Source organism: Drosophila suzukii (genome assembly GCF_043229965.1).
Source record: "Drosophila suzukii chromosome 2 unlocalized genomic scaffold, CBGP_Dsuzu_IsoJpt1.0 scf_2c, whole genome shotgun sequence".
Taxonomy (NCBI): Eukaryota; Metazoa; Arthropoda; class Insecta; order Diptera; family Drosophilidae; genus Drosophila; species Drosophila suzukii.
In genome coordinates this window covers 16,713,162-16,732,015 of record NW_027255896.1, presented here as the reverse complement: position 1 = coordinate 16,732,015, position 18,854 = coordinate 16,713,162, and the positions used below count along the sequence as shown (strand labels likewise).

The 18,854-nt window shown below is 43.5% G+C and overlaps 1 protein-coding gene across 1 annotated transcript; it reads right to left on the bottom strand.

The window, feature by feature from the left end:
• Positions 1-16,798: 16,798 nt before the first annotated feature.
• Positions 16,799-18,340, bottom strand: LOC139354311 (uncharacterized). Its single transcript, XM_070998532.1, has 4 exons — positions 17,978-18,340; positions 17,694-17,879; positions 17,278-17,509; positions 16,799-17,193 (listed from the first exon to the last, which is right to left on the bottom strand). The coding sequence occupies exons 1-4, from the start codon at positions 18,338-18,340 to the stop codon at positions 16,799-16,801; spliced, it is 1,176 nt and encodes a 391-aa protein (XP_070854633.1).
• Between the last annotated feature and the right edge of the window lie 514 nt (positions 18,341-18,854).

The following is an 18,854-nucleotide window of genomic DNA, read 5'->3' as shown; positions in this document are numbered from 1 at the left end:
CATAGTTTGAGTTCCACCTTGTTGGGCATGAACTCTTTAGAGATGTGTTTAACTTATGCTGCAAATTGGCTTTTTGAAGTACCTAACAATTTTTTATCATGTCGTCACTGATTCGATTAGATCCGTTGTTTCTGAAAATGATTGTTCTAAACAATTGTTTAAAAGATGACTGCTGCAGTTAAGCCTGATGTTGTTTTCTAATGCTTTTATCATGTTGCTGACCCTATGTGTTACAAATATGATCTCGTCAATGTTTTCAATATAACATTTTGAGAAGACTTTTTTAATTTTAGTTAAAATGTTTTCTCCGCTGCTTTTCTATGATTCCATTAACTTAAGGCCCAAAATTAAATCACAAAGAACACTGTTTTTAAGATAATGAATTGTGATGCCCAAGAAGTTTCGTTGTAGATATTGGTGGCAGCTAATCCTGCAGTATCTGCTGCAATTTGAATTTCCGATGATATCAACCATTTTTTTCTTCAGCGTTTTTGTGGTCCTTTCGACTTAACGTTGATGGACTAGGCAGCAAGTCATCCACATCTATGTGATCCCCATAGGCGGCACCAATTTTAATAAAAAAATGCACCATGCTTTTATATCCGGACCGGCCACTGATGAAAACGGCTGACAATCTTGGACAATCCATTGACTGCATTTTTCAATAGCTTCTGCTTTGTCTGTTGCCGACACTTTCGTCACTTCTCTTGGTTGCCTTAATGTCATACAACATTTATGCCGAGACAAATTTGATGTGTGGCCAGCCACAAATTTGAGAACTTTTTGACAGGTGCTGCAAAATAGCCACCCTTTCACGGCACTTTCGTCTTCTTTAAGAATAGAATGTAAAATGTTCCACATAACACTTATTCCTTTATGTTTTTGTGTTAAAGTGTACGTTCCGCAATTAATTTTACTTTTTATGGAGTCCGACGTTTCAGTCATTTTGTTATTCCTTTTAAGGCTTCAACTAACAACTGAAATCAAGCGACCAAAAAAAAAACCAGCGATCATGCATACATACAAGTTAAAGACACTCGAAATCATAACTGTAAAACATGAGTGTTTCGCTCACAGCGCATTATTGCGCATTGCTTTTTGTGATCTACCGTTGCTTTTGGTACATTTGCTTTGGGTGCACTGTGCAGTTCACTTATCTGCGCAAAAGTTTTGAGTGTCTGTTGAAATAGAATCTACGCTTACTGTTTGAGTGAGTGACGAAATGCAAAAGCACGAAACACGGAAAGCGATTTGTGCGTTTGGGTGTGTTATTCTATTCTTGTTGTTTGTGAGTGCGAAAAGCACTCCAAACTTATAAGTGTGATTCGGGTGCCAAAAAGTGACACCCTTGATGTTCTCTGGTGCGAAGGTAAATCTTCAGAACTATAGAGGAATCTCCAAATTGTCTGCAATTCCTTAAACATTTTTTTTTTAATGCTTTGCTATTTATTTATTGAATCTTCGCACGATTTTCGATTGAACGCGCTGTATAATGTCTATGTTGCTGCTGCTGGCGTTACCTTATAGCTGGGAGCCATATGTCCAGATGGGCTTTAGAGTGGAGTTGTAAAGCAAAACCTTGTAGTCCAGACGCAGGGGCGAACGAGCGTTAAGAATCCAGTGGAAGCTGCTGGCTTTTAGTTTTAAATGTACTTTCTTGCGTTCGATGTGTCTTCTCCGGGTTAGTCGTCTGCCAAGGTGGACGCCGAGATACGTTACATCGTTGACTTGGCGAATCTGCGTATTATTCAATGATAGTGGAGGGTATGTTTGCCTGTTGAGAGTAAACGTTATGTGTTTACATTTTTGTTTATTTATTTTATTCCGCCAATCAGATAGCCACCTCTCTACTACGGAGAGGTGGTTTGCTAGCTGTGATGTGGCTCGGCCTGAGCCTGGGCATTGCGGTGTCGTCAGCGAACGTAGATGTTGTTAGCTGCTCGTTCGTGGGAATATCTGCTGTGTATAGGAGGAAAATGGTAGGACCTAGCGCGCTTCCTTGCGGGACTCCAGCTTTGGTAATGTAGGCGTCGGATGTTGTTGTATTGCACCTTACTGCGAAGGTTCTGTTGTATAGATACGACTCAAGAAGCTTGTGAGTGAAATCAGGCAAGTGTGTTATGATTTTGAGCATGAGGCCATCTAGCCATACTTGATCGAAGGCTTGAGATATATCGAGGAATATTGCGCTTGTTACGTACGCCCTCCACGTAGAAAGATTCACATAGAGAAACAACGACGAATCTTTAGCCAGGGGGAGGGGTGCATGTGACTAACCAGACTCATACTGGTAAAGGCAGAAGAAAAAGCAATTCGGCAATTCTCGGGTGTCGCGTGGCCAGAACAACGGCCACTATCGACCTATTGGTAACCTATTGGTACTCCGGTAGCTGGCAAAGGGCAACAGCCGGCCGTTGACTCCCAAGGAAGCAGATATCAAGAAACAGTAATTCTAGGTGGGAACACCTAGTTTATCCATACCTGCAGCCAAGTAAAAGCTCTAGTCTGGTATAAAAGACCTTAGACAAATATAGAAAAAGGGGGAGAATCCATTTGGGTGTCTTGCTGACGGAAGCCGGCAGCTTCGAGGGAAGGCGACTTTCCCTGGGGCAGTCGTCCATGAAGTCTTCTGCCACCAGGACCAGCCACCATATCCAACAGTCCTTGAGGAGAACACAATTGCTGCTCGAAATAATCTTGTGTCGAACCAGCGCAGCTATTGTCATCAAAGAACGTGGAGAAGATCAACAATAAGGACGACATCCGACATACTGCGATGTTTGTGGACGCAGTATCCGTGATCTCCATGCTCCTGAAATTTGTTCAGCTGTAGGAACCATCCGTTGAGAGCGTAGCGACCAATAGCATACGTCGGAGAAAGTAGTGATGCAATATAAATGTGTTAATCGAGCCAACCAAAGCTAAAGTGAACTCATGCATAACCATGGACTAATATCCACAAATAATACAATTCGATAACAAGTGAAAATCAAGCATTCAAACATGCATTGAAATATATTTAAACAAACCGAATCAATAGACAAAGTGCGAACCATGATTAACAATTAGAGAGGACGAATCTCTCCACCAGCCGTTGGAGAAGTCGCATGCCTCTAGCATAATATATATATATTATATACTTAAGAACAGCCGTATTTTGGTGCACGTATATTTATATATATATATCCAATATAATATTTTCCCAAAGCCCAGGATCCGGAGCGTCGAGATCTCATCGCCCAGGATTTAAAGAGGGGGTAAGTTTGTCGGGACACGGTTCCTTTCTTATAAACATACATATATAAATATTCGTGCAGTATCCTACAGTTTTATAGACTACTATAAACTTTTACAGCGGCAAGTATCAGCCTTGTAGTTATTTGATAATTGCAAGAGCCCTCTGAGCGACGTTTGTAGTCGTGAATAGTCAGTATTTTGCTGATGGTGCACCTTCATAGGTGATCAATTCGATACTCTCCGCTAACAGAATAATTGTCAATTAAATTAGATTAATCAACAGACGCAGATATATATTACCTAATAAATTTATAATGTGAAAAAGAATTGGAAACCATGGTGTGGTAGAACTCTAACAAAGGGGGTCTGCTGACGCGAGGAGTGGAGTAGGTCAAGAACAATGACATAACTTTCGACGGACAACCTTGATAATAGGCGATCGTATTGCGCGGCCCGCGACGATCCAATGGCACACGAATGTGTGAAGGGGAGGGAATATGGCCAAAACACAGCCCGATCGTATTACGATCAAGCGACAGCTAAGCTTGTGGGGCAGTGTGGAGTGACGACTGACGAACTTTATGACTAATATTATTTTCCAGGCACTTTTAATATTTATTCTCGTTATGTTGGAGAGCAGAGAGGCTTACCAAGATCCCACGACCAGAATACGACGTAGCTTATGCCGGCAAATGGGGCCTGAACATCGGACGCCTCTCCCTCGGCCCGAGTCCTGACAAGGACTCCCATTTGCACTAATATGCCCACGAAACAGAATTGGCGCCCAACGCAAGGACATTTCATGTTCCTTAAGGAATTTTACCAGGTTCCACAATCTTGGTACCTGCGGTATCGGAGTGGATATACCCAGGGATGGCAAAGCTTTCATCTTTATTTGTCATGAGTAATTCGACTGTTTTATAGCGCAGGGAACTTAAATATTTTTAAATATGCACCTACTTATTTGTTTTTCTCTTTAAACTAGTAACCGTAAAGTCCCCAACTTCTGTGACTGTCAGTATTGAGAGGCCTGACTTTGAAATGTTTTTAACCTTAGAAATTCTCTGTTTTGTTCATGGGCAAATTTACCAGAATTTCCTTAAACCAAGAACTATGGATTATCCTTTTTATAATACTACACCTACAACTAAGTGCCGACCGACTATTTGTTAAAATTAACGTAAATACAATTTATAGGTGCTTTCTAGCCGACGCCCCACGACGTACTAGGCATTTGTCAGGTCGTTTGATTGGTTCGAGTCCAGAAAAAGCAGGAGCGCAATCATTACGGTAACGCATTTAGCAGTTGCGGTGCGGGTCTACTGTTCGTTTGTCGATCCAGGACAGAATGGGCTTGGGGGAACTGACAGGAAACGCAAAGACGACGCCCCACACAGTACTTGCTTGGTTCGAGTCTTTGCGGTTTCCCTTGACATATTTGGGCGGTGGACGATTTTTAGTTTCTCTGGCCGACGCCCCACAACGTATTAGGCTAGATGGTAAGGTCGTTTGCTTGGTTCGAGTCCAGAGAAATAGGAGACGGTTGTGGAGCCCGAGAATGATCGGTCAAACAACTTGTTTTCCGACGACTGGCGGGAGGGGGTTTTAGGACAGATTCCTTATCTAAACACAGTCATTCCGTTTGGAATATTAGAGCTGTCTAGAGAAAGGGAAAGTAAGGGCATGTTAGTTTTGCGGAACCCAGTTGTGTAGAAGCGGCTAACACCCCTAGTTTGGGAAATGTATTTTTTTTTTTGGGGCTTAAATATCGGATGGTTTTTGACCGAAGAGAAACTTGAGAAGCAGAGAGAAGCACCCTCCAGTTTATAAACATTTTTTTGTCGACTTATTCAGCGTTTACGTCGCTGACCGGGTGTTTTGAAAAGAATCACGTGAACCTTTTACAATAAACGAAAATTTTAGTGCATGTATTAATCAGCACAAAGTGACAATTTAAAAAAGAAAGCGGAGGCCTTTAAAGAAGGCCTAATAATATAAATGAAGGGCCCAAGAAGAAGGTCTTATTCCAACCCAGCACCGGAAGAGTGACCCGATCAACAACGCGCGGTGAAAATCACCAACCCCGCAGTGCAAGCGCGCCAAGGCTAGGATAGGTATTGACTAGACCAATACATTTCAGTTAAAATTTTGTATCTAGCATGAAAATTGTGGGCGCCACAAATTGGGGCGGCTTGTGGGCGTTAGTGTGGGCGTGGCATATTCGCGTAACAAACTTGCGCTGCGTACAAGGCTACAGAATCTAAATCTGAGATCCCATTTCTCCATCTTATATAGTTTCCGATATATCCGCGTTCATATGTACGATTTATTGAAGTTTTTGGTCGGCTTGTGGGCGTTAAAGAGGGCGTGGAAAACTTTTTTTGCATTACTCGGTCGGTATGAGGGCAATACATTTCAGATAAATTTGTATTTTATTCTAGCATCAAAACTGTAGGAGCCACAGTTTTGGGCGGCTTGTGGACGTTAGAGTGGGCGTGAAACATGGGCTGCGTAAGAAGCTCAGGAATGCCAAATCTCAATAGCCTAGCTCTTATAGTTTCCGAGATCTCAGCGTTCATCCGCACGGACAGACAGACTGACGTCTGGAGAGTCGAACATGGCTAGATCGACTCGGCTAGTGATCCTGATCAAGAATATATGTACTTTATACATACATACTTTCCGACGAATTGTTACGTGGGCATATTAGTGCCCGAGTCCTGACAAGGACTTGGGCCGAGGGAGAGGCGTCCGATGTTCAGGCACCATTTGCCGGCATAAGCTACGTCGTATTCGGGTCGTGGGATCTTGGTAAGCCTCTCTCCTCTCCAACATAACGAGAATAAATATTAAAAGTGCCTGGAAAAATAATATTAGTCATCAAGTTCGTCAGTCATCAGTCCACACTGCCCAACAAGCTTAGCTGTCGCTTGATCGCAATACGATCGGGCTGTGTTTTGGCCATAATCCCTCCCCTTCACACATTCATGTGCCAATGGATCGCCGCGGGCCGCGCAATACGATCCCCTATTGTCAAGGTTGTCCGTCGAAAGTTATGTCATTGTTCTTGACCTACTCCACTCCTCGCGTCAGCACACTCCCTTTGTTAGAGTTCTAGCACACCATGGTTTCCAATTCTTTTTCACATTATAAATTTATTAGGTAATATATATCTGCGTCTGTTGATTAATCTAATTTAATTGACAATTGTTCTGTTAGCGGAGAGTATCGAACTTATCACCTATGAAGGTGCACACATCAGCAAAATACTGACTATTCACGACTACAAACGTCGCTCAGAGGGCCCTTGCAATTATCATATAACTACAAGCCTGATACTCGCCGCTGAAAAAGTTTATAGTAGTCTATAAAACTGTAGGATACTGCACGAATATTTATATATGTATGTATATAAGAAAGGAACCGTGTCCCGACAAACTTACCCCCTCTTTAAATCCTGGGCGATGAGATCTCGACGCTCCGGATCCTGGGCTTTGGGAAAATATTATATTGGATATATATATATAAATATACGTGCACCAAAATACGGCTGTTCTTAAGTGTATAATATATATATATTATGCCACAGGCATGCGACTTCTTCAACGGCTGGTGGAGAGATTCGTCCTCTCTAATTGTTTATCATGATTCGCACTTTGTCTATTGATTCGGTTGGTTTAAATATATTTCAGTGCATGTTTGAATGCTTGATTTTCACTTGTTATCCAATTGTATTATTTGAGGATATTGGTCCTTGGTTATGCATGAGTTCACTTTAGCTTTGGTTGGCTCGATTAACACATTTATATTGCATCACTACTTTCTCCGACGTATGCTATTGGTCGCTACGCTCTGAACGGATGGTTCCTACAGCTGAACAAATTTCAGGAGCATGGAGATCACGGATACTGCGTCCACAAACATCGCAGTATGTCGGATGTCGTCCTTATTGTTGATCTTCTCCGCGTTCTTTGGTGGCAATAGCGGCGCTGGTTCGACACAAGATTATTTCGAGCTGCAATTGTGTTCTCCTCAAGGACTGTTGGATATGGTGGCTGGTCCTGGTGGCAGAAGACTCCATGGACGACTGCCCCAGGGAAAGTCGCCTTCCACCGAAGCTGCCGGCTTCCGTCAGCAAGACACCCAAATGGATGCTCTCCTTTTCTATTTGTCTAAGGTCTTTTATACCAGACTAGAGCTTTTACTTGGCTGCGGGTATGGATTGGATAAACTAGGTGTTCCCACCTAGAATTACTGTTTCTTGATATCTGCTATCTTGGGAGTCAACGGCCGGCTGTTGCCCTTTGCCAGCTACCGGAGTATGGTTACCAATAGGTCGATAGTGGCCGCAACACCCGAGAATTGCCGAATTGCTTTTTCTTCTGTCTTTGCCAGTATGAGTCTGTTTAGTCACATGCACCCCTCCCCCTGGCTAAAGATTCGTCGTTGTTTCTCTATGTGAATCTTTCTATGTGGAGGGCGTACGTAACAGGCTCGAAGTGATCGATGCGGACCGCATGGAATGACTTCGCAAAAGGAATCTGCGGACGACCATCGTTGTCTGTTCCGTGTTTCTTCTCCTTTTTAGGCGCCCATTCACGTGTGGCTTCGACCCACTCCTGTGATCAAGAGTCTCATGTTTTATCGGCTGAGCTGTCCGGGCTGATATCTTCACTGCTGTTGCTTTATGTTAAAGGTTATTCTGTACATTATTATCTCTCTTAAACTTGGTGCATGGAATCTGTGTTTTAATGTTTCCTCTTTTGATCCAACTGACGATCGATTAAAGCATATTTATTAGAAATGGTTTGATTTATATGTTTATAAGGTGTAAGAACTTTTGTACTACTAGAAAAGCTTTGAAGTGCTGGGCATGTTTTTGCAGTATTTTTTTAACCAGCGATCCACACGGAGACCCTCCTTTTTGAACTCCGCTAACGAAGTTAATGGCGATGTTAGCAACAAGCCGCCCATCCGGGAGTTCATGTTGTCTTTCAAAAGCTCAACAAATTCATCTTCATCGATTGTATGCTTTAGTTTGAAATGCAAGTTGTGCATATCGGAGACATAATCGCGGAAGGTTACGTGCTGTCCTTGCTTGCGTTCCATTAGTTCCTCTATTTTGATTGGTATAAAAGCTTTACGTGATTCTTTTCAAAACACCCGGTCAGCGACGTAAACGCTGAATAAGTCGAGAATAAGAATGTTTAAAAACTGGGGGTGCTTCCCTCTGCTTCTCAAGTTTCTCTTCGGTCAAGAACCGTCCGATATTTAAGCTCCAAAAACAAAACAAAATAAATATCCCTAACTAGGGGTGTTAGCCGCTTCTACACAACGCGGTTCTGCTAAGCTAACATGCCCTTATTTTCCCTTTCTATTCAGCTCAAATGCTCCAAACGGAAACTGGCTGTGTTTAGATAAGGGGTCTGTCCAAAAACCCCCTCCCGCCAGTCGTCGGAAAACAAGTTATTTGACCGATCATTCTCGGGCTCTACAACCGTCTCCTATTTCTCTGGACTCGAACCAAGCATCGACCTGACCAACTAGCCTAATACGTTGTGGGGCGTCGGCCAGAGAAACTAAGAATCGTCCACCGGCCAAATATGTCAAGGGAAACCGCAAAGACTCGAACAAAGCAAACGACCGGACAAATGCCTAGTACGTTGTGGGGCGTCGGCTTTGCGTTTCCTGTCAGTTCCCCCACCCCAATTCTGTCCTGGATCGACAAACGAACAGTAGATCCGCACCGCAACTGCTAAATGCGTTACAGTAATGTTTGCGCTCCTGCTCTTTCTGGACTCGAACCAATCAAACGACCGGACAAATGCCTAGTACGTCGTGGGGCGTCGGCCAGAAAGCACCTATAAATTGTATTTACTTTAATTTCAACAAATAGTCGGTCGACACTTAGTTGTAGGTATAGTATTATAAAAAGGATAACTCATAGTTCTTGTTTTAAGGAAATTCTGGTAAATTTGTCCATGAACAAAACAGGGAATTTCTAAGGTTACAAATCATTTCAAAGTCAGGCCTCTATTCTGCGACAAAGTTCTGATTGAGTGGCCACTCAACACTGACAGTCACAGAAGTTGGGGACTTTACGGTTATTAATTTAAAGACAAAAACAAATAAGTAGGTGCATATTTAAAATTATTTAAGTTCCCTGCTCTATAAAACAGTCAAGTTACTCATGGCAAACAAAGATGAAAGCTTTGCCATCCCTAGGTACATCCACTCCGATACCGCAGGCATCGAGATTGTGAACCCTGGTAAAATTCCTTAAGGAATATGAAATGTCCTAGCGTTGGGCGCAATTCTGTTATGTGGGCATATTAGTGCCCGAGTCCTGACAAGGACTTGAGCCGAGGGAGAGGCGGCGATGTTCAGGCACCATTTGCCGGCATAAGCTACGTCGTATTCGGGTCGTGGGATCTTGGTAAGCCTCTCTCCTCTCCAACATAACGAGAATAAATAATAAAAGTGCCTGGAAAAATAATATTAGTCATCAAGTTCGTCAGTCATCAGTCCACACTGCCCAAGAAGCTTAGCTGTCGCTTGATCGTAATACGATCGGGCTGTGTTTTGGCCATAATCCCTCCCCTTCACAAATTCATGTGCCAATGGATCGTCGTGGCCGCGCAATACGATCCCCTATTGTCAAGGTTGTCCGTCGAAAGTTATGTCATTGTTCTTGACCTACTTCACTCCTCGCGTCAGCACACTCCCTATGTTAGAGTTCTAGCACACCATGGTTTCCAATTCTTTTTCACATTATAAATTTATTAGGTAATATATATCTGCGTCTGTTGATTAATCTAATTTAATTGACAATTATTCTGTTAGCGGAGAGTATCGAATTGATCACCTATGAAGGTGCACCATCAGCAAAATACTGACTATTCACGACTACAAACGTCGCTCAGAGGGCTCTTGCAATTATCATATAACTACAAGGCTGATACTCGCCGCTGTAAAAGTTTATAGTAGTCTATAAAACTGTAGGATACTGCACGAATATTTATATATGTATGTTTATAAGAAAGGAACCGTGTCCCGACAAACTTACCCCCTCTTTAAATCCTGGGCGATGAGATCTCGACGCTCCGGATCCTGGGCTTTGGGAAAATATTATATTGGATATATATATATAAATATACGTGCACCAAAAGTCAAAGTCAAGGGAAGCCCCCTTGAAAACACTCACTGTGCCCAAGCTGGAACTGTGTGGGGCGGTACTCCTGTCAAGGCTCATCGCAGAAGTGGCTGGGACGAGTGCAATTGAGGGAAAGTTTTACTGCTGGAGCGACTCTGCTGTTGCGCTTTCATTGATCCGAGACGAGCCGTCCAGATGCAATATTTTTGTTGCGAACCGAGTAGCTGCCATTCAAGAGCTAACTGAGTCAGTGGAGTGGCGATATGTTCCAACTTCCTTAAATCCAGCTGACATTATCTCCCGAGGTGATTTTCCTGCTGAGCTCAACGAGTCTCCTCTCTGGGCTCATGGACCAAAATTCCTCTGTTGCCCCAAAGCTGACTGGCCGACCCCAATCACTGCTGAAAAGCCAACGCTTGAGGTTCGCCGGAGGATTCTACTAACAAAATCTCCATACGAAGACATAGTGGCCAGTTCAAAATTTGCCAATTCCTTTTCTGCCCTTCAAAGAATTTTCGGATACGTCTAAACAAATGTATTAGATGTTTTCGAATGAAGCCTAGAGTAGTGGAGCATATCATGGCGGATCTTCCAAAGGAGCGACTTGATGGATCTCATGCACTCGAAGTCACTGGCATTGACTTTTACGGACCATTTTTCTACAAGGCAGAGGTGCGAAGCAAGCCTCCAGTAAAATGCTACGTTTGTGTCTTCATTTGTTTCGCCACGAAGGCTATTCATTTGGAGTTGATCAAGGATCTCTCTACGGTATCGTTTCTACATAGCCTCAAACGATTTATGCTGCACTAGAAAAAGGCCGCGGCAGATTTGGTCTGATAATGCAATCAACTTTGTTGGCGCTCGCAATGGGCTGCTCGAACTAAGGCGTCTTTTCCTCAGCAGTGATCATCAGAGAGCTACATTGGACTTTTGCCTAGCTGAGGCTATTGATTGGTGTTTCATTCCTTTGTCTTTGGGAAGCGACTGTGAAGTTCGCTAAGCATCATTTCTACCGCGCTGTTGGCACTGCTGTTTTAGCCTTTGAGGAGTTGCGGACCCTGGTGTGTCACGTTTCGGCGGTTGTTAATTCTCGACCATTAGTCTCGATTTCAGAAAACCCAGCTGATCTGGATGTATTAACCCCAGCACATTTTTTAAATGGTGGTCCGCCTTCCTCTTTTGTCTAGCCGGATGTGACCAGTCTTAACTTCAGTCGCTTGGATAGATGGCAACGCGTGGCTTACTTGCAGCAGATCTTTTGGTCCCGATGGAAGGAAGAATACTTAACATTACTGCAGCAGCGCTCCAAGTGGCGCACCCCAAAACCTGGCCTGGTTGTCGATGACTTAGTTCTGGTCAAGGACGAAAACTTGCCTCCCATGAAGTGGCCCCTCGCCAGAGTTATCGAGCTTCTGTTCGGTGGAGATGGAATTGCTCAAGTTGCCGTTCTGAAGACAGCATCAGGAGTGACAAAGCGAGCAGTAAACAAGCTGTGTCTGCTTCCCCTTAAGGATGATGTTGAAACCTAGGCTTCCAACGGGGGGAGTATGTCGGGTCACGCAGCCGCAGCAGCTAACTAACGTCTTAATTCGATCTCTTATATTAATTACATCGCAAAAGGTAGCTCTCTCTATCTAGCTCTCTCGTTTTTTGTGTACTTGCATTCTTGGGCCCAGCATTCGGGTGTCCCTTTGTAAAATCAGTACGAATTCTGATCTCGACATTAAATGCACTCTCGTCCAGCCAGCTGTACTCTCTTTCGCTAATAAATTGTTAACAAGCATAAAGAAACCTGAAATTCGTAATTTTTTAATTTAGCAATAACTAATAAAAAAGCTTAGTTCAACAGTGACAACGACCAAATATTGGAGGACCTGACCCAGGAAATTAACCTAATAAGAGCCCTTTCATATTAACAGCGTAAGTAAAATTATTTTTTAACAATTTGTGTTATTGCTAGTTATTTTATCTTTGATTTTTATTCGAGCACTTTTTTCTTAAAAAAAACGAAATCGGAAATGTTTTGTATTGATCCTGCAGTACCATTCAGCGCTTATTGAGCACTCAATCACTGCAAAAAGTTCATCACTGAGCGCTCAATGAGCGCACAATTTTTATAAAAATGAGTGCTTAAATTAACATAGGAATGCACACGTTGAGCGCTCTTTTAAGCACTTGTTAGGCACCTTTTCATCGCGTAGCAGCAAATGTATTAACAGTTTTATTTAATTTCTATATATTTTTTTATTATTTTATTTATTTAGATCTTTATTTTAAAATGTTGGCTCGGTGTTCCCGGTCCTAACGGAGTCGTTGGCACCTCCTCGCCAGCATCTGGGGCCTGCGTTGCCTTTTTTTTTGGTCCATCTCAAATTCTTCACGCACCGTATTGCCTTTTGCAGCGACTTTTCGGGAGGCTCAGAGGGCTCCACCAGAGCGATTACACCTAGTATTAGCAGAAAAATTCGTTTTGAAAAGTCGATTTAGCGTCGCTTGTGACCGGTTGTGTTTATCTTGTGCTCTGTGGTTTTTGTCAATTTGTCATTAATATCTGAGATACTGGTGCCTTGCTTTGTGACTTAGTCCAACATAACCAGCCGTGCTTGTGTTTTAAATCGTCTGTTTACGTTTAATTGTCTTTTTTTTTGTAGAAATTTTAAAAAAAACTTAACTCTGTTTTTAGCCTGTGCATTTTGTTATTGTAACTTCTGTACGCTGTGGTGCATTTGTTTCAATAGCTTTTGTTGTTGTTTCCATAACTTTCTTGTAATCTCTCTCCCGTTTCTTGTCGTCTAAACTGTTGTCGTGTATATTTTGTTTGTGTTTCGCAAGCCACGCTCAGTCGACAGCCACTCTGTCGCGCTCTCTCGCTTTCGCAGTCTCTACGCCCTCTTATACTTTTGTGTTTTTGTGTGTCTACATTTTTATTGTTTAATCCCAGTGTCAAACTAAGTGAGGTATTTATAATTCTTTTGATTCTTTGGTTTTATAAGTAACTTTTTTTCTTAAATTTAAATACTTAAAAATGGCTTTTTTTGTTCCAAGAAAGGTTGTCAGTTTGGATCGTCACCTAATGACGTTTTTATTTACTGTCGTCTCTGCAATACAGTCATTCATCCAAAATGTACTGGACTTGTTGGCAGAGTAAAAGATTATATTGATCTGCGTGTTGATTTTTCGTGGACTTGTGCCTCATGCGTTGAAATAGACCGTGATTTGGATGGCTATGTTGCGCTGACCAATGATCGTTTTATGAAACTTTTTGATAAACTTATGAGCGTAGCTGCTGATTTCAAAGAGTTGAAGGCGGACCTAGATAATAAAAAAATGTCAGTAGGGTCACCTAAACGCAAAAGCACCGCTCCTCTAAAATAAAGTAAAGTAAAGGCATCAGGTTCAAATCCCATTTAAGCTTAAAATTTTTTTACCCGATCGGTATAGTCAGCTATGTCGGCATCCACTGGCGCTGGGGGACCTAAAGCTGCACTGCCAGCAGAACCCATAGGTACCAGAAGCTCTGGAGGAGTCCCTGTTTCTGCTAGTCAGCCTAAGGGGTCAACATTACGCTGCTTTCTGTGCCTTCAGGTGAAGTTAGCTCTATAGAAGTCCCTATTCTCGATAATCAGACGAAATATGTTCAGATTGTTGATGGCGGAAGAAAGAGACTCTTGGTTGTTCCATATAGGAAGCAATTATTTGTGTCTCGTTTAACACCTGAAACCACATCTGCAGATGTATTGGAATTTATATACCGGGAATTCCCATCTCAAAACATCACAATGGGAGGAGTTTAAATTTTTTTTGCTGATTGCCGTTACCTCTACCTTAACATCGGAGATAATATACTTTCTTAATCCCAATGACATAGAATTCCTTGGTGTTAAAGTTTCTTCGAAATCTTTTTCTATTTATGGAACTTGTTCTTATATTCCACCTGGATCCGACTTAACAATTTATGATCACCATTTTACTACAATAAAAACTGTTTTAACTAATCTTTCCGAAAGGGATCTTTTGATTGTTTTGGGTGATTTTAATCTCCCTGACATTTCTTGGTCCCCTTCCACTTACTCACTTGTCTCTACCCCTTTATCTGACCATGACTTCGTTGACGGTCTGTTAGAATTATCATTACAGCCAGTTAGCTTTATATGTAATTCATTAAACAGACAATTAGATCATGTATTTGTTTTAGATCCGTCTGAAGTCACGGTATCTAGAATTGAACCGATTTTTCCGATTTTTCAAGATATGTGGTGGCTCGTATTAATTTTAACGTACTTAACAGTCAATGCTATTTCATGTATTTGAACCGATGTAAATTTGAATTTTCAAAGGATCCGAGGCAGTTTTATAACTTTGTCAATGCTAAGCGAAAGTCTTCAGCATTGCCATCATCTGTACGATTAAACTCTATTGAGGCATCTACGGATCCCGAAACTGCAGATTTTTTTGCTGAATTCTTCCCATCTACTTATAGTTCTGTTTCTTGGTCTAATTCTAGCTACCCTAATCACTTATACAGGTCAAATTGTATTTTTTCTCCTGTAATCATCGAAAGTTCTCTCTTAAGTGTTTTGGAAACTATAACGCCAACCTATTTTCAGGGGCCAGATAGACTCCCTGGGTGTGTGCTTAAGTCTTGTGACCAACTATTTGTAAACCCTTTCTTAAACTTTTTCTTTTGTCTATCTCATCATCTGTTTTTCCTACTATATGGAAAAATTCTTTTATTATTCCAGTCCTCAAAAAGGGTGCGAAGGTTAATGTTCAGAACTATAGAGGAATCTCCAAATTGTCTGCAATTCCTAAAATATTTGAACGCATTATTACCTCTCATTTGCAACATTTGTGCTCCTCTTTAATATCTCCGTATCAACATGGTTTTGTTAAGCGAAGATCGACCAACACTAACCTGCTCGAAATGACATCTTTTGTAATAGATGGATTTAAAAAAAAATTGCAGACAGACGTTATATATACAGATTTTAGTAAAGCCTTTGACTCTGTAAACCACTATCTTCTTTTATTCAAAGTAGATCAGCTCGGGTTTCCAAATAAACTGTTAACATGGATTTCAAGTTATTTGAATGGTAGATCTCAGAGGGCTTTATTCAAAAACGCTGTTTCCAAGATTGACGTGACTTCTGGAGTGCCTCAGGGCAGTCATTTAGGCCCTTAGCTGTTTACTCTGTTTATAAATGATCTTCCCTCTATCGTAACTCACTCTCGTCTACTAATGTATGCTGATGATGCTAAGCTTTGTTTTTCATATAATAATATTGAGTCTGATAATATTGAGTCATATAATAATATTGAGATTCCAGGAATGTTGTCAGTACAACCTTTATCTAAACATTCTTAAATGCAACGTTATGACTTTTTATAGGTGTCGAAACAAGAATGGGAGTTGCCTACAATATACACGGACCCGATCCACAACAAACAAGGGCAACGCTTGAATGTAGGACTGTATAGCATAGTATATATTTTATTCTGTGGGAGATTACAAATTCAATTGCAATGGCTTAAAATATAACAACAATTCAACGAGTGTGCCATAGGCCTCCAGCAAAGGCCTCCTCGACGATGCCTCTCCGCCAATCTCGCCGCGGCACAGCTGGGTCACAAACGAAGACGATGTCTTCTCGACGAATCAGCTCCTCTCTGCGGCACCACTTCTCTCGCCGCGTCAATGTGGGCAGGTACTCGGTCCCTCAACATCCTTGCTATTCGCCATTGCCTCCATCCAGGCCGGGGGTATCCGGCGGGCAAGCTGCTCCCTTGAGCAGGTCGGTCGGCGTAAGAGGGGCTTCCTGGTCCTCACCCACTGGCAAATGGGTGAGCGGACGAGAATTTACAATGTTCTCCGCCTCTATCAGGAAACTCTCCAAGACCTGCTCCCTCGACGCCACTTCCTTCACCGTGTGGCGCAGCACCGTCTTAACGCACTGCACCATTCGTTCCCAGACTCCGTTTCTGATGGGTTCGCTGGGCAATTGAAGATCCAGTCAATCCCTTTGCATACTTCTTGGCCTCTCTATCAGCTCCCACGAAGTTCTTGCCGTTGTCTCTGAGCAGTCTTTGAATTGGCCCTCGACGGCAGGCAAAATTCCTGATCACGATTATGCAGGAATCGGTTGACAGGTCATGTGCCAGCTCCAAGTGTATCGCTCTGGTCGTCAGGCACGTAAACAACGCCACCCACCGCTTCTCCTGGTGGCGAGCAAAGGTTACCAGCAGTGGTCCAAAGTAGTCAATACCTGTACTCTTGAATGGCCAACCATTGGCCTCCAGACGATCCTCCGGCAGGGGTCCCATAATAGGCGGCATAGGTCGCGCTCTGTGCAGCTTGCACTGGCTGCATCCAGAAATCACTCCCTGTAGAACTCGTCTCAGATTCGTTATTCAGAACTTGGTCCGGATCTCCACGATCGTAGCATCCACGTTCTGATGCATCATCCTAACATGGGCATCGCGCACAACCATCTCTGTTAGGCTGCGCCGGTGCGAAAGGAACACTGGCCTCTTTGCGCTGTAGGGTATACACAGCACCGCATCAATCCTGCCGTAAGCTCGCAAGACTCCGTTGCCATCTAGGTATGGCGCCAGTTCACATATGTCGCTCCGTCTAGCGACTTCCAGTCTATTCTCAGCGGCCCGTATCTCGTCAGGAAACGCCTCATGTTGCGCCTTCCGAATCAGCAGATTCTCAGCGTCCTCACACTTTGCTTCTGTGAGGCCATAGTTCTCAAGCTCATCTCGTTGTCCACGGCATCGACGCGTGAACCTTAGGACCCGGGCTGCAGTCCTCAACAATCGTCTGTAGCTTGAGAATCTCTAAAACGGTATAAAGGTCTCACTTGCTCCAATGAGTACAAACTCACTCCGCATGTCTTCTTTATCATCTGCATCCGCCTCGTCGCTGGGTGCAGATCCTGGCCAGCTCTCTGCTGGTCTCCTCAGGAATGCCGGTCCATTTAGCCAGCGTGACTCCTCGCTCAAGTCCACGCTACATCGCGACCTGGTCGCATCATCCGCCACATTGTCGGCGGACGGTAGCCATCTCCATTGGGCCACCTTCGTTGACTCCAAAATTTCGGCTACTCTGTTCCTGTACTGCCAATCCATCGCAGCACTGTCTTTGAGTCGCTCCATAATACAATGTCACTGATGGCCAAACCGTGGTCCTGCCTGACGGTGACCATCAGTCTTGTACCAAGAACTGCTGCCTGCAGCTCCAGCCGTGGAATCGTCATCGTTCGCATAGGCCCGCACTTCGTCTTTGCGCACACAAATTCACTTGCACGTCGTCTTCCTCATAGGTGATCCTCCAGTACATCACTTCCGCGAGTGCTGACTGACTCGCATCCACGAAGACGTGCCACTCAGTAGCCTTCACTTGCCCATGTCCAAAATAGTGACGTGGGCTCCGGAACTGATCCACTTTCTCCATCTCCTTACGCCAATCCATAAAGGCATTATACATCTAGTGGATCGTCCCATGGGATCTTCCTTCTCCAGACTTCTCGAAATAATAGTTTCTCTCTTACCATCAGGCAACAAAGAAATCCCAAGGGATCGAACTTTGACATAACCATACGATGGGTGCCACTGCACTCGAAATCTGAAGTCGTCTGTGGCTGGCTGCCACCTCATTTCCAAAATCTTCTGCTCGGCTTCACCCCATCCAATACTCTGGGCGTGTTCACTTGGTCCGAGCATCCTCTCCACAGCAGGGGAACTCGACGAAACCTTGCACAGCTCCTTTACTCTGGTAGCTACTCCAATAGCTTCGCTCTTAGTGGCGAAACTATCCACATAGTCGTCCACGTAGTGGTAATCGACGATGGCCTTGACTGCTCTGGGATCCGAATCCATGAATCGCTTGGCATTCACGGTCTTCACATGATGTGCAGCACTTGGTGAACATGCTGCTCCAAATGTCATCACGCGCATTTACACGTCGGGATCCCGCTGGTCATCCCCATCTCTCCACAGAAATCGTTGCGGTCATCTATCCTCGGGTCGGATCAGCACCTGATGAAACATCTCCTTGATGTCGCTGTAAACTCCGACTGCGGCTTCTCTGAAGTGGAAGAAAATAGATGCCAAGGGCTTGTAGTGTTGCGGACCTTTGCTCAGCGCTGAATTCAACGACAAGTCTCCAACTCGTGCCGCTGCATCAAGTCGTATCTTTCCCGGCTTGTTGAGATTCTCCACTCCAAAATGTGGCAAGTACCAAATCTTGACGCTCTCCTTAGCGATGTCCTGTCGTTCTAAACGCTTTGCGTAGCCCTTGGATACAAAATCCTTCATAATCCGGGAATATTCCTGGGCAACTTCCCGTCTCGCTTCATTTTCTTTTCAATATTGATCAGCCGATTGTACGCCATCTCGTAGCTACTTGGCAGCATAATGTGATCCGTTTTCCATAATAATCCCGTCTGGTAGCGACGGCCAA

Excerpts from the sequence above, each read along its gene's own strand:
- LOC139354311 (XM_070998532.1), bottom strand. The coding sequence starts at position 18,340 with ATGACATTTGGAGCAGCATGTTCACCAAGTGCTGCACATCATGTGAAG. Across the intron at positions 17,880-17,977 it reads CATCGTATGGTTATGTCAAA|ATGTATAATGCCTTTATGGA; the intron begins GTTCGATCCCTT and ends ACGATCCACTAG. Across the intron at positions 17,194-17,277 it reads TGATAAAGAAGACATGCGGA|CCCGGGTCCTAAGGTTCACG; the intron begins GTGAGTTTGTAC and ends TGAGGACTGCAG.